Source organism: Stegodyphus dumicola, chromosome 5 (assembly GCF_044657685.1).
Source record: "Stegodyphus dumicola isolate Sdum_Otavi_A_Nest chromosome 5, ASM4465768v1".
In the NCBI taxonomy this organism is placed as follows: Eukaryota; Metazoa; Arthropoda; class Arachnida; order Araneae; family Eresidae; genus Stegodyphus; species Stegodyphus dumicola.
This window is the reverse complement of record NC_140772.1, coordinates 82,213,050-82,228,193: the sequence shown is the minus strand read 5'-3', so window position 1 is coordinate 82,228,193 and position 15,144 is coordinate 82,213,050. Positions and strand designations below refer to the sequence as shown.

General features: G+C 32.7%; 1 protein-coding gene across 1 annotated transcript in view; it reads left to right on the top strand.

The window, feature by feature from the left end:
* The window catches only part of LOC118200487 (Golgi-associated plant pathogenesis-related protein 1-like), a 96,715-nt gene that overhangs the window by 43,318 nt on the left and 38,253 nt on the right, over positions 1-15,144 (top strand). The window contains exon 2 of the mRNA XM_035372441.2: positions 12,020-12,176. Within this exon, the coding sequence (XP_035228332.1) occupies positions 12,021-12,176 (156 nt within the window). The 5' untranslated portion in view covers position 12,020. The remainder of the gene's footprint in view (positions 1-12,019; positions 12,177-15,144) is intronic.

The following is a 15,144-nucleotide window of genomic DNA, read 5'->3' as shown; positions in this document are numbered from 1 at the left end:
TTCCAGGTGTGGTAGGTTAGCTAACGGCTCAGAGATTACTTTAACGTGCAGGAAGAGCTCTGGTTTGTAGTAAACCGGCGAGGCAAAGCCTCTTAACGACCTCGTTAAGAGCTTAAAATCTAACTATCTAAACTACCTAACTTTACCAGAGCCCACCTCTTACAATGAGATTAGATCTTTGAGTGTAATTGAATCTAAAAGTTCAAAATTTGTTAAAGCATCTTGATTCTTTTTGATATGTACAATTTTCAACAGCTCACATTCTTGCAGTATATCTGGAAGGAAAAGGACTTAAGAAAAAGCTCTACAAACATAATATAACAATTTTCACAAATTTTCATTAAATTTTCTTTGCACTTTCATGCCACACGTTTACTTCACAATTAAATCTCTTCCCTCTTACTCTTCAGAAAAAATTGGAGTATGCTAGCTGAAACAGTGTCTTTTGTAAGTGTGTTTACAAACACTACTAACTAACCAACAATGTGCATGTTATTAGAATTTGACACTCAAGACCTCGAACACACCCTATTTACAAAACTGCAATTAATGTTCTAACGAGAGCATGATTTAACATTAAGTGTTGGCTGGAGAGCCTGACTTACTCATGCACATATCTAAATTTACTTTTAACTTAAGTTTCTCAATTTGATAGTTTTCACTCTGCAATATAATTAAATTCTTACAACTAAGCAAGTCTTTTTAAAACAAACATATATTTGCGAATACTTTTCGCAAGAAAACAAAATAAAATGCATTGAATAACTATAGAATACAACTTGCGCTTTACACCGAGATTCACGAGTTGCTTTGAATTTCTTAACATTTGCACTCGCGTTTCCTGATAGCAGTCTCTTAGACTAAAATTGAATGCTGATTTCATAATTAAATTAACATAAACACAGTACAATTTAACTTCCAAGCCATTTTGCTCGTTAGAATGAAATACAGTAACCTGAATTAAAACTTATAAAAATGAATTTAGCAACTAGTCCTTCTAGATATAAAATAAAGCTGAACTTTACTAAGGTGAAAATAAAATTGAACTTATCTTTTCGATCTTTGATGCTCGTCCATCCGTTTTTTTTTTCTTTTTTTGATGAACTGCTCCCAGCTGGGGGAAGGTCTGCATTTGCCGGATCCTTAGCCTTTCTCGGAGTTGATATTCCAGTCCGTCTTTGAGCTTCCTCTTCCTTTGCTGCCTCCCGAAACCTTGGTCTTTTCCTGCGAAGCTGGGAGTCGGTGGTTCAAATCCCTTGTTCCCGCTTCATTGGACTATCTGCTGGACCTTCCATCTTTAGATCGCGCAGTTCACCACGCTGGGTTTTCCTTGGCGCCTCTGCAAAGCTTGGTCGGTTGAACGTTTATTCCTTAGTCGTCTTGAACTTTGGGGCTGTTACTGAGGTATCTTTTCGTCTTTTTCCCTTCCCTCGTAGCTCCTTTGGTGGCTGCCATGGAGGTAGGAAAGGGTCCTCCATGGTGGCTGCCGTCGCTTCCTGGAGTTGCTACGTGTTAGCTCATTTGGCTTTCTTGCTTCTGTTTGGTTTTTGACTTTTTTCGTTATGTTGTACTCCGCTCGTCGTTGTCTTCCTTTTGGCTGCCGGAGTTTCGATTTCCATCTGATTTTGCACGGAATTGCTGCAGCTCGTGGCATCTTGATTTTCCTGCAAAATCGCTGCTCGTGGCATCTTGATTTTCCTGCAAATATGTCCATTTTATTTCTTTTATAGTAAGGTTTAATTTGATCCACATTTACACCTACTTGTTCCCGTCTCTACCTCTCAAGTAGACTATGACTTCTCTAACTCTTTCCATTATATATGGTCCCTGAAACTTGAGACAAAATTTGGCAACTCCCTTGTCGCCTGCCGATGTCGAATTAGTTCTGTTTCCGCGATTTCTCTTTTCGCGTTTTCCAAAATTCTTCCTGTTCCCGCGAAATCGGGGAGTACAGTCCCCCTCCCATAGCTCGTCAGGGAATGTCACGTCATTAAGAAGTCATTAAGAAGAGCTGGGCAGTTACAATGTGAATGTTGTTACATTAGTCTTCGTTAAGTTTAGGCTTCTCTCGAAATCTTTAATTTCATTCTGTTTATAATTCTGCTACAATATTAGCTGTTATTTTCCCATCTTATGTTAATCAACATGGATGCTTTAGACATTATTGAAGCTAAAAGGAAAAAAAAATTAGTCCTTTATAAAGGTTATCAGTATCGAATTTGGATTAGAAATAAAGAAACTGTAATTTATTGGATTTACATAAGTGAAAGAATTAAAAGCTGCAAAGGCGCAATTAAAAACAAAGCAGAAATCTTTATAGAAGAACGAACGTCATTTTAGAACTTCGTTTTCGAAAAAATATTTGTTCTGAAAGATTTTATTACAACTCATCTTTATGAAGAATTCTGGAAGAATATTGTTTTTTAATTTAGGAAACGATCTTTTAGTTCATTGCCAAAATAATCGCAGAGTTTGAACATCTCTCTTTCCTTTTAAATACGGTGTGCGGAAAAAATACAGTATTAGCTTCATTCATGCAAAGCTCTGAAATCGTAAATATTTTTCGATTATTTGTTTTAAAAATTCTTTTTTCTAAATCTAAAAATTGTTTGCTTTCCTACTTTTCGGAAGAGGCCAAGGTCCACTCGAACCCCCACTATGTAACCCCTTTGAGGAAGGGGTTAATGAAGATTGATGATTTTTCGGAAACAGGAACTTTTTGACAACCGAGGAAACAGGAAGACACCGTCGATGTCTGGGAGTGCTTTATTTTTAGCATTTCGTCTCCCACTTGATAATTTACTTCTCTTTGCTTCATATCGTAATATATATATATTTGCTTCTCCCTTGCCCTATCTGAACATTCAACTCCTTCATCTATTAGTTTCTGGATATCTTTCATTTGGAATTCCGGGGCTGTTTTCTGTACGAAAACATAATCTGTCCAGCGGTGTAATTAACTCAGCTGGGCTTTTCCCCGTAGTATCATCATGCTTCGCATGCGTAAGCTAACTCACTGATCCCGCTATCCTAGCGCTTGTGATAATTTCTCACATAAATAGCGTATTATTTTTACTATGCTCTTGTTAACCGTTCTGCTATGTTGGTCTGCGGCCGATAAGGTACCATTTTTAGGTGGCGTATGCCAAGTCCTGTACATTGATCTTCAAATAATCTGGGACAAAAACTGTTTGCGGTTGTCAGAAATTAATTTTAACTGACCTCTGTATTTTAAGACGCATTTATTTTAAAAAGAATCTGTTACTATTTTGTAGAGGCTTTTTTCAGGGGGAATCTTTCAACTCATTTAAGATAATGATCTACTACAACGAATAAATAACGACTTTTTTTTATTTCGCAGCTCCGAAACGGGCCCAACAAGTCGATCCCGACTAATTCGTTAGGAAATGTTGCTTTTATATTTTTTAAGCACTCGGCCGGGTTGTAGTTAACGTCATTATTTAACTGGCAAGTATGGCAGGACCTGGCATACACAATTACGAACTTTTATAATGCAGAAAATATACCGCCTCACAAACTCGTTTTACAGTTTTCCTGATCTCAAGTAGCACACGACGTTGCAAACTGGTCCGAGAGGTTTCAAAGTAGTCGTGGTAACTTCTACGACATTTTTACAATGTTGCGAAGACGCAAAATATTTGCTGTTGCATGTTGGCAATTTGTCGACTTTGCTGAAACTTCATGCTATGACGGCTTTTAGACGTGGTCGTTTTAGCATTTTTTTCATAGTTCATCCGCGTTACTTTTAGAATGAAAAGAAACTAAATCTGCTTTTTCAAGAATCTGAAGTCTGCATAAGATTTACTTTGCAACGTTTCATTACTTTATTTCATCTAAATATATTAATCTAAGGTAGATTCATAGAATGAAATATAAATTTAATATAAATACTTTTGATATAATAAATTTAATTAGTACTAAAAATACATGCTAAATTTTTGTTTAAAATTTTGTTAAAATAATTAATACTTAAAATATTTTTTATAAATATTATAGCAAAATATTTAAAAATGAAACTAATCTGAAAAGTAAGTTATAAAGTTATGCATTTTATATATTTAAAAAATCATATTTCCGAAATCAATGCAAATCACGTGCTTGCTATTATTTCACTACTGAAATATGACTTTATTTATTATTTTTGAAATAAGGACGAATTTATTTGAATTAATATAGTGACATAATATGAGATGAGATGAGGGACGCAGCCCGACCTTCCTGGTAGACTTTAGGTAACCCCATGGCTTTTTTGCGGGCTGAGCCAGAGCAAGCTAGAAACAGCACCTCTACCAAACAGACATAAAGAACATAACTAAAAAAGAAAATAAAAATAAAAATCTCTACTGAAAGATTATCATGATTAAGCTTCTCCATCATTTCCCTGGCAAATTTTTTCAGTCTTAAAATCATTTAAAATATCATATATATTAAAAACATAATTTTTTAAAACTCGTTCCTGATATCAGTAAAATATTTACATGTTTCTACATAATGCTCCGCAGTGCCCGGTTCTTTACAGATATCACAGAGGTCAGACTCATGTAATTTAAACCTTTTAAAATAGAAAGGAAAACGGCCATGACCTGTAATGATTTGGTTAACGTCAATGTCTGAGTAACATAAACCTTTTTTTAAGTTTAACAAATTTCATATGACGATTCATTTCGATCAGACCTTTCCCACTCCTTCCTCCATTTATCATAAATATAATTTTTCATAATAGTCACAGTTTTCCTTGTTGACCCTGTACATAATATATTCAAATTCATAATAAATAGAAACAAAAAGTTTCATCTTGTGCTATTTAACGAAGAGCTTACTTTAACAAAGTACATTAACACATCATTATATAGTCTTTCCTTTTCATAATAACTATTTTAGGCTGCTATTTATAATAAATGTAATGTAATAATTGCCTTAGGAAACAATTGCGTTGACAAAAGTAACACTTATCTTACTAAAAACAGGCTTTGTTCCAATAAAATATTTAAGAACTGGTTTTATATACAACTAGAGGGCAAGCCCGCCAGATTAGCAGGCTTTTTAAGCAAACAACCCAATTCGTAAATATATTTTTTGTTGAAAATATAGCGTTTTCAGAGTTTTTAATTAATGTTTCAGTTGATTTAAATAGTATGAAGATGAGATTGATCGAAATGTTTTCCTAGGAGGTTTTGGCATTCCGGAGTACCTTTTCGAAACTTAACTCTCCGCCGTTCCGGACGGGATGATGTTACAAACAAACAGACAGCGTTTGATTTACTGTTTGACATAACAACTACTAACTATTATATTATGTGTTATAATATATTGTACTGTGTGTATAAGTGTAGAAACATTTGTTGTAATGTTTCAGATTATACATTAGATTTCAAATTATTTTAGATTTATTTCAGATATTTAAATTTCAGACTACTATTTGTATAATAGTATAATAAGTAAAATAAAAATATAGGTGAACATATAAGATAGTGGAGAAAATCACTGTACAATTAGAAAAGCTAAGAATATTCATCGTTTAATTAGAGAGCACTAAGGTCTACTAAGCATAAATCTAAATCGAGAAATTTCCAAGACTGACGCAGTAAAACAGTTATTACCAAGAAAAGTGTAAATACATAGTCACGTCATAAAAAAGGTGCTAAACTGTTAATTTTATTCCATTTCATTGCATATTTTATCACACGACTTCGCATTAATAGTCAAGTTGAACGAATTAACTTTAATGAGAAAATTTCACGCTTGACACGCAAATCAAAAATTTCCGCAACATACTATACAGCCGCGTCTTCCATTACGATTTAGCGCATTAGTGTATTTCCGATTGCCCATAGTTACGGTGTTATCTCCTTTACAGTTTTGTCTATGCCAAGGCCTCGTAAATTAGAGACAATTTGGGCTTGGACACTGTTATGCAGTGGTCTCCGAACTAAGATTTTCAATATTGAAAATATGAAAGACCCCTGCCAAATGGAAACAGAATCTTTATAGAAGCTTGCAGAGGAACCAGATACTATTCTTTACCTAGTAGGTATAGGAATGCAAAAAGTTTTTCACATAAGTATCAACAGCTAATAAATTAAAGCTTTGGCTTGAATCGGGCAACAGCTGTTCCTGCGGTGTAGGTATTTTTATGTCAGGCTACCGTGACAAAAGTTATATCTCTTGATTTATGTAAATTTATTTTCTAAAAATTAGTTTTTTTTTCTAAATTTTGTTGAAATATGTGACAGTTTTCTTCAGAAAGTTTATGAAACTTCTTCCGAAGATCTGTACAAAAAATAAATATCATTTCCTTTCAGACCATGGAAGACATACTCGGGATGCGAAATGCACTTCATAGTATATGATATAAAATACAAGTTCTCATGTGCACATTCATTAGAAATCTGTATAACACATGATAGTATGGTTGATACGAAATTAATTCCTACATGTTAAGTGACAGATCATGATATGACACTATGTCATGAAATCAACTTTTACACACTTTCGCCCAAGAATCATAAAAAGAGGTAGTACAATATTTTACGGACGAAGGCAATAATAATCTATAATGCAATAATTATAAATGAAGAATTATTCGTAACTCGAGTTATGATCACAGTTAACTATGATCATAGTTACTTCAGTTCATTGCACAAGTTTTAGAATTGTGCAAAAGAGATAACCTCATCTGAAAACCAGAGAAAGATTTTTTTTAAGAAGAGAAACCAGAGAAAGATTAAATACTTTTTAACGACTTAGGTGGCAACTGAGGTATATAGTATTCTTATAGAAATTCCTAGAAGCTAAGCATGTTCACCCTTCAGAATATCTATTTTTTCAAAAGCACCGGTATACTGAAATCGTGAAACACCGTTGAGAGCCTAGCAATTTAACTAACCTATTTCTCCTTCTCAAAAATAATTATATAGCACAATATACTTTATCAGTTAAAAACTAGCACAAACATTTCTCGTTAAATACAATAAAGCTTTCTTTATACAGATTTTTTCAAACGCTTTGACGATTATAAAGCATAATTTATGTAATATAATTAAGAAGACAAGTTTTTGCATCACTAGAAGTGTGAGTCTAAAAATAGTGCAGAATTCTTTAGAATAATTAGCTAATCGTAACTTCCTTTGGCGTTTAACGAATTGAAAAATAATTCATCCTTGTTAACGATTAAGCGGGGAGGATACTTAGAGTCAACCTCTTTCTTCATCATTTTCTTTCTTTCATGTTAAATAAAAGGGCGATAAAGCTGACAGGACTAAAACAGAAAAGATAAATGCATTTGAAAACAACGTTCTGGGCCATAATATTCACTTTCTATGAGAAAAACACAGCTGCATACAAAAGTCGACCCGTTAATTATCTTAGCAAAAAAGACGAGATTTTAAATCTTCTTCATTTATTCGGTATATAACATTTAGCTAGCTGTTTTTATATCTTTTTCCATAATTTGTTTTCGTTTTTTCATCATTATGGTTTTATTTAATGACTTGAAAATGCAACACCTTATTTTTATCAATCTTTTGCAACTCAGTTTTTTTAAAATAATCGTGTTAGATACGTGTAGAATGAAATTCTGATCCTAAAATATTCCATGCATATTTCCGATGACGTACAGGTTTCACAACAAAAAAAAAAAAAAAAAAAGGACAATTCTGAGTCACGTTCTACTGGGTTTGTAACGATCTTAAGTTTTACTAACGTTTATTTTATTTTAAATCTTTACTATCACTTCTTATTTTCTACTTCCGGCCAGAATTAAAAGCTTTAACTTATTTATGCAAATTTGTCTTGCGAAAGCCAAGTACTTAAGTTGTGGCTTTTTGTCAAGCAAGAGAGAGGAAGGAGTTAGTCGAAGCAGGCCGCTTACCTTAGCAGTTTTATTCGGTTGCTGGTTGCCTTCAAGGCCAGAGGTTTAATCCTCTTGATAATTTTAAACGTATCGTAGTGTTAACAGTTCTGTGTACTACATACGGCCTTTCTGTTAATATACGGCCAATCTTCAAGTAGACACTTGTTTATTAATCCAAAGTTAGTTTAGTTAGAATTTAGTTAATATTTTTATATTCTTACGTTCAGACCACAAGTGGTTGGTCTCTGTATTCCGAAGTCCGGAAATCTTTGTAAAGAGAGAAAACTAAAGGGTTTCGTATACCCTTCCTGTGTATCTTGTCTACTTCCCACATTTATTGAACATAGCTTTAGTAAGCTCCCTGTTTCGAGTCAGGTCATTTAATGTTCCCCAAGCAAGTAAGGAGGAACACTGAACCTGATAGGTTGATTGAAGAAATTTCACTCATTAAGCCATCATTAAACAGTTTACAAAGAAACACTGTAAGTTTATATCACATTGCTACTTCAGAAATCTTTAAACAGCTGAAGGGAAAGAATCAGTTTATTTTACGAAATATCAAAGAATATTTCCTCTTCTACATTAAAGGTGATAATTATAAATTTGTTGCTGGGAATAATTTAGATCTTATAAGGTATTTCCTACACCTTCTTGGCGTGCCTTCGTGGTGTAGTGGTTCTGCACGATGAGCCGGTATTCCAGAGGTCCGTGTTTCGATTCCCGCCGAAGGCGGTTGCTAATGTTTCATCTCTCCAGCCTCCAAAAAATCCTAATGTCTCTACAATCTGATTAAAAAATAGTCTTTAAGAAAAGCAAAAGTCAAAATTTTCATAGAACATAAAACTTTTAATTTGAGATGATTTTTCTCGAATATTTTAAATTATTTTTGGAATCTGCAAGATGTAAGTAAATTTTTCAGTAGCGCAAAGTATTTATTAAACATGCTATATAAAATAGATGTGTCAGAATAATCAACGAAAAATAATGAATAACTTTTGGAAAATTATTAGTATAAATCCTAGGCCGCCAAAATTTCAGGAAATTTCATATTGTACTGCGCGATTTCCCAGCAAATTTTAAATGTATACTAACGCGAATAAATTCAATAATGTTAATAACTTAAAAAATATTTTTCTCTTGGAAATTAGTGTTTAATAGAAATTAGTGTCTTGCAAAATATGTTTTCTACATTAGAATTCAGATTATAATTTCGAACATTAAACTGCTTAATTACAACAGACGCACAACGCTACATCTAACGTATTTTTGACAGGATAAAATTTGAGAGGAATCGATGGGCAACCAATTCTTCGCTTAAACGCTTCCTTTCAAGTGCTTAAACAAATTTTCGAGGTTCCTCAGTTCTAAAAGTTCATAAAGGCCATGCTTACTGACAGGAATAACATTTTCTTTTAATTAATATGGCAAGAGGAATTGAAACAATTATTCACAAACACAGGAAGTAATTTTTAATAATGTAATTTCAATTATTAAAAAAAACTGTTTAAGCAAGTGGAAAGAATCAATATGAGACAATGTTATAATGGAAATCATTAATAGGAACACTAGAATTTTTTGACTTTTTTCACTTCAAAATATCTTCAGTATAGCGAAACATATTTTTATCTTAATTATTTTTTCTAATTATGCTGATAAATAACTGAATAATAAATCTCAATTAAACTTTTTTTCCTTTCTTGTTGATTGTACTTTACTATTTACTTTATATGCATAATAAATAAATCAAAATAAAATGGAAAAGCATGCAAAACATGAAAAAGAAGAAAGGAACTAGCATAACACATAGAACATAAAAGCAACGTTGAATTCTCGAAGCTATATTGATATATCCATTTTACGCTATGTTTTCAATGTAGTTTCCAGAAGACAGTTTAGACGAAAATGTAAGGCTAAACGTTACGAAATATTATACTTGAAATGATAGCATATTTAATGTAGTTTTTGACTTGGATATTAACAATATTTTTATTTGACTGGCTTATGTAAATTAGAGTTGTAGGTTTTAAGAATATTTATTTATAATTCCCAGGATATGTTTAGTTAAATAAAAACACCAACTTACCAATTGATTAAAACATGCTCCTATACCATAAAGTTTCCTATCTAAAGTGCTAATGTATTTTTCAAAAACACAGACTGAAAATGTCAGATTTTGCCAGATAATTAGGACGTTAATTTAGCCTTTTAATTACTAGAGTTTAAGAGCATTAATATTTTATTAAACTACTTCTTTTTGTAATTTTAAACTTAATTCAATTATTTTTCACATGTAATATATGAGCTCTCTTTATATTCCTTTCATCATATTTAACTCTCACTTCTCTCCTAAAAATTGTACATATTTTATGTAATCCAGTTAAACATCTCTCGTTAGAAATCGTTCAAATTAAACTTAAAATTAAACCATCATTCACATTAAACCAACAAAAGTTAGTTTGCGCAGTCAGGCGCAATTATATGAACAAGTGTCCAAAGTTGTATTATCTTCGTAAATTAATTACTGAATTATATCTTTAAACATCTTAGTAATAAACATATATACTCGTAAGTATCCCTACTTCAGATACAAGCACAAAAATGGCAATCGAAAAATGGGTACTTGAAAATGAATATGAAAAGCTGAGGAAAAGAAGAAGGGGAGGAAAATGTAAACAATTTTTTCTGAGAAAAGATTCACCGAACCAACATTGACAAGCGCTGAAAATTAAGGCCAAAACTGATGTTATTGTAAAATCAGATTTTTGACACAACTAAGTGATTTATGTTTTTCCCAAGTTAATCAATTAAAGAATTTAAAAGAGCAATAATCTCAAACTGCCATTTTGAGAAGAGTCTGAGATTCTGTTAAATCTTAAAACTATTTTAATACCATAATCCCCAAAATTTTTCTGTCCTTTTTTTTAGCATATTGCAGACTTTTGCATTTTCTATTAATGAATATATCTTTCTATAGATTTTATTATTTATTTATTTTGAAAGCTTGAGTGGATATTTCGAAGTAGTTTAGATAAAATGTTGAGATTTTTCTCTAATGATATCGTTAAGAAATTTTTAGCTGCGGTAAATAGCTTCCCCTCAAAGCGAGTTTAAGGTTACCAGAAAATAGCAAGGGAAGGCAGGGTTGCAAGATTTGATGCGAAATCGCCCATTTGTCGACAAAATTGGCGGTATGCCATAGACGGAGCGAGAACATTCTAGAACGAATTCTTATCGGTTTACCCCAGAATATTCTCGAACGCAGATAAAAAAGCTACAAACCCTGCATGTACGCGGAGTAGCAGTGTATTATCAGTGCCTCGCGAGAGTGTATCATGGGTTTTATCGTGAAGAGTATCTTGAAGTCAGTAGCAGAGAGTAGTGTCTTAAGCTCCGAGAGCGATCGAACGAGTCGGGAGTTCTACTTTAGTGCTTTGCCGTGAAGCTGTCTTCACCGTTATAGCCTGGTAATCTGAAGGCTGTGTTGCTGATTGTTTCAGCGTGCTTGTCGTAGTTTATTGACGACTGTAAGATGTCTTTGGAACTGTACTCTGTAATACTGACGAATAAATTATGTTTTGATTCTTCATCAAATGTTGTCGTCGATCACTCCAAATCCACGAACCCTAGAACTCAACAATATAAATACTTACACATAAAATGCAGTCAATTTTTTTTTCATACCGATTTGTTTGTTAATTTATTTATAATTCAACAACGAGTCCGAGGCCACAACCCCTCTCAATGTTATATCTATGTCGATATGACATTGATGTCTTCCTGACGTACAGAGGGATATGATATTATTATGGCTTAGAATTATAATGTGTATATCAATAAACTCTGATAGTGTAAAAGAGCCAAAAACCTAACTAAACTAAAGTTCGTTTCTAGCATTTCATTTTTGTAATATAATTCAACAATAAACTACTTTTTTTGAACAATTAGTTACCTATGCATATGTGGTTAACTGCAATTAGTTTAATGGTTTTCTTTTAATATAAAAACATAACGCAGCTCAGCTTTCAAGTAATTTTATCAATGATGAAGATGGAATTGTTGATTACACTCTTATATATAAAAACCTCTTAAAGCAGTAAGTAATTTTTATAGAAATATTTTCAACTTACTGAGTTATGTTATTTCCAGAATGGATTGTTTGTTCAAGAAGCTCAAGGGACTCAGGGGACCTAAGCCTGAGTCCCCGAAATACCGAAGACAGAGGACTGCAAGAGACAAAACATCTCAGGCCTCAACTTCGGATACCAGCTCATATTACTCCGCGTCCTCCAATTTCATTGATAAGGTAAGCATCCTTAAAGAATTTTAAAAAAAATTAAGATTAAAAAACCGTACTAATTTAAGTATGTCCAAAATATTTTTATAAATATTGTAAGCTAGGTATCTAGGGGAGTTGTAGACAGGCGAAAAACATAATTATTTAATTTAGCTATTGGTGGAGTTAGTTACATTAGTGATTATTTACGAACTTAAAGAAAAAAGTGATGATTAAGAGGTTACATTTTCGTTGCCTCATTATTACGAATTGGTCGATGCGCTCACACTCCTCTTATTTCTCATATACATTCCGCCTGCAAGATTGTCAGTCGTGTTGAGTTGTCGCACTCCTGACCTTCACAATGTTATTAAAATGGTATCTAAAAACCTAATAATCTTTATGAGGTTTTACGCTGTAAGCTCAAATAGCACTGAAACGTTCAGAGGCTCTAGGAAACGTATCAGTATCATTATATAATAAACTGGTATAATTGCTTTATATGCTGTTATGTGTTAAGCGTATTAATTTAGAATACCGATATTTAAATCTATTGGTAATTGATATTAGCATGGCACTGAAAATAAAAAAATTACAAAAATGCTTATTTATTAAACAGCAGGTATGAAAATTGATAATCACGTAGTAAGCGAAATGGTGGGAAAAAGAAATTATTAAAATAACAACTTGTTTTAGTGCCGCCATTAAAAGAAAATAAATAACTGAATGCAGTAGATTGCTTACTACATTAAAATCAATTAATTTCGATAATTATTTTTCTTATTGGGTTAGAATTATAAAATATTCATAAGTAGAAAGTTTAAACTCGATCCAGTAAGTTTTAACAAGTTTAGTAGGAGAACTATAACATTAGATTACCACTGCTAAAAGTTGAAATAAAATCGAAACGTTACGTTTTACGTTAATAACCATAATCAGTGAAGACTGCTTTAAGCTGCTTATCTTTTTTTATCGCTATACAGTGGAAACTCTTTTTTCGTATTGCTTAGTCACACGTCATCATTATGATTTACTAGATACCATAGTCTGGTTCATAAGTGAAAAGTTATAAGTTGATAAAACGTAATCGATTATTGTCCAGAAAGAATTCTCCCATGTTAGTTTATAATAAAATCTTAGAAGCTACGGAAAAGCTACAAACTATTGCAAATGTAGGAAGGAGCTAGTATGAACAACAGTAGATCTCATTCCGAAATCTAGGCAAAGTACCCAAATAAAGGAAGAAACGAACTTGCTATTGAGTAACTAATTAAAGCAAAAGGACCATTATTTGTTATTTACTTCTGTTTCATTGTAAACAGAAATGGGCATTTTTCAAACTGAGTACTGCTGTATGTATCAATATAAACTATTCGTTTTTTAGGACATTGGTATCAAACTGGCGGACTGCGGACCACATTAGGCCCTCGGATTAAATTTATGCCGCTCGCAAATACATTTTAGTTATGTATTTGTTGCAACTACGGTGTTGCAAAGATTTCAAGAGTTTGGTTACTTAAAGTCCGAGTTTAAATTAATTTCATTTCCTTTAAAAACGAACATGAATAACGTTACAGAAAATCGATAAATAGACCTAATTAACTTACAATGTGATATAAATCTTATTAAAAGATTTGAAGATGCAGATTTTACTAATACTTTTTCGTACTTGTCAAAACATGGATAAGCCCAGAATTTTTGTACTAAGAACAATCGCTTTGTTTGGGAATATGTGAACAGATTTTTTTCCAGTTGAAAACTAATAAGAAAAGAATCCGACTGACCGATTATCATCTGAAATCCACGATGAAGACAATTTCTAGTAATTTCTACTTTGAGGATACAAACTTTATCAGAAACAAAATGCCATCAAGTGTCAGGCTGTTATAAGAGGCAAGGAAGTTTATAATTATGTACATACAAACATATGTATTTTTATTTATGCGGCGAAGAAAAAGTTAATAAATAAGAGAAAGAGTTCACATTGTTATTATTTATGCTCAAGTTTTGTCTCATTTGGTAAATTTTCTCTTCGGTCTTCTTGCAATAACTGCCGTACATGTTCCACACATCGGTATCAGCTCTGGGAACATCTTGCGCTGAATCTCTGCCTTGACGAAACCGTTTAATGCCACTGGAAACCACGACTTCTTGAAAGTGCCTCGTCTGCATATGTTTGCTTACTCATGTTCCAAGTTTCACTAGGGGTTTTTCCGAGCTTAACGCAGAACTTATAGTTCCCTTTTTGCTCACAGTAAGCATCTATTGTGTCACTTAACGAATGTGACAACAATCCGAACAGTGTGTTGCTAAGCACAGCCCTGCCACCTATTACGTTTGCGAGGAAACATGGCCATGGTCATATTAAGTAAGAATACATACTAGGTAACATAAAAACAACATTTGTTCCACTTTAGTACTGCAAACTCAGAAATTAAAAAAATAAATTGTCCTAGAACTTTTCTGACAAAGGATGTATATTGCACAGGATTATTTGTAGAGAATGCTATGTTGCAGACTTTACCTCCAAAACTTGCTTCAGACTGCGTGGCATCCAAAAGTGGGAGCAGCTTTAATAATAAGAACTTTGAAATTAGATGCTAAAAAGATTTTGAGAAAAGAATTTAACTTTCTTTACTTCTCTTTCATATTAAATGCTCTACAATTAGACAATTGTTTTGAAAATGTACCACTTGTAACGGTACATGAGAACATAACAATGATTAAAATTTTTTAAGAATCCTACTCAATTAACCAACAATCTTAAAATCTGTGTTTCTGAAACTAACCTAACTTTCTTGTGCCAAGGAACTAGAGGATCGAAAAAGTTTCTGGGGTTGATTTATTCAACAACCATGTTATTTAACATATCATTAATAGCCAGGTAAACAAAAGGAATGAGAACATATACATACAATCATTGCGGAAACAAATTTTCTGAAATAAGTTATTGTGACATGAAAAATAAATAATTTCGGAAACAGAATGCATAGAAAGA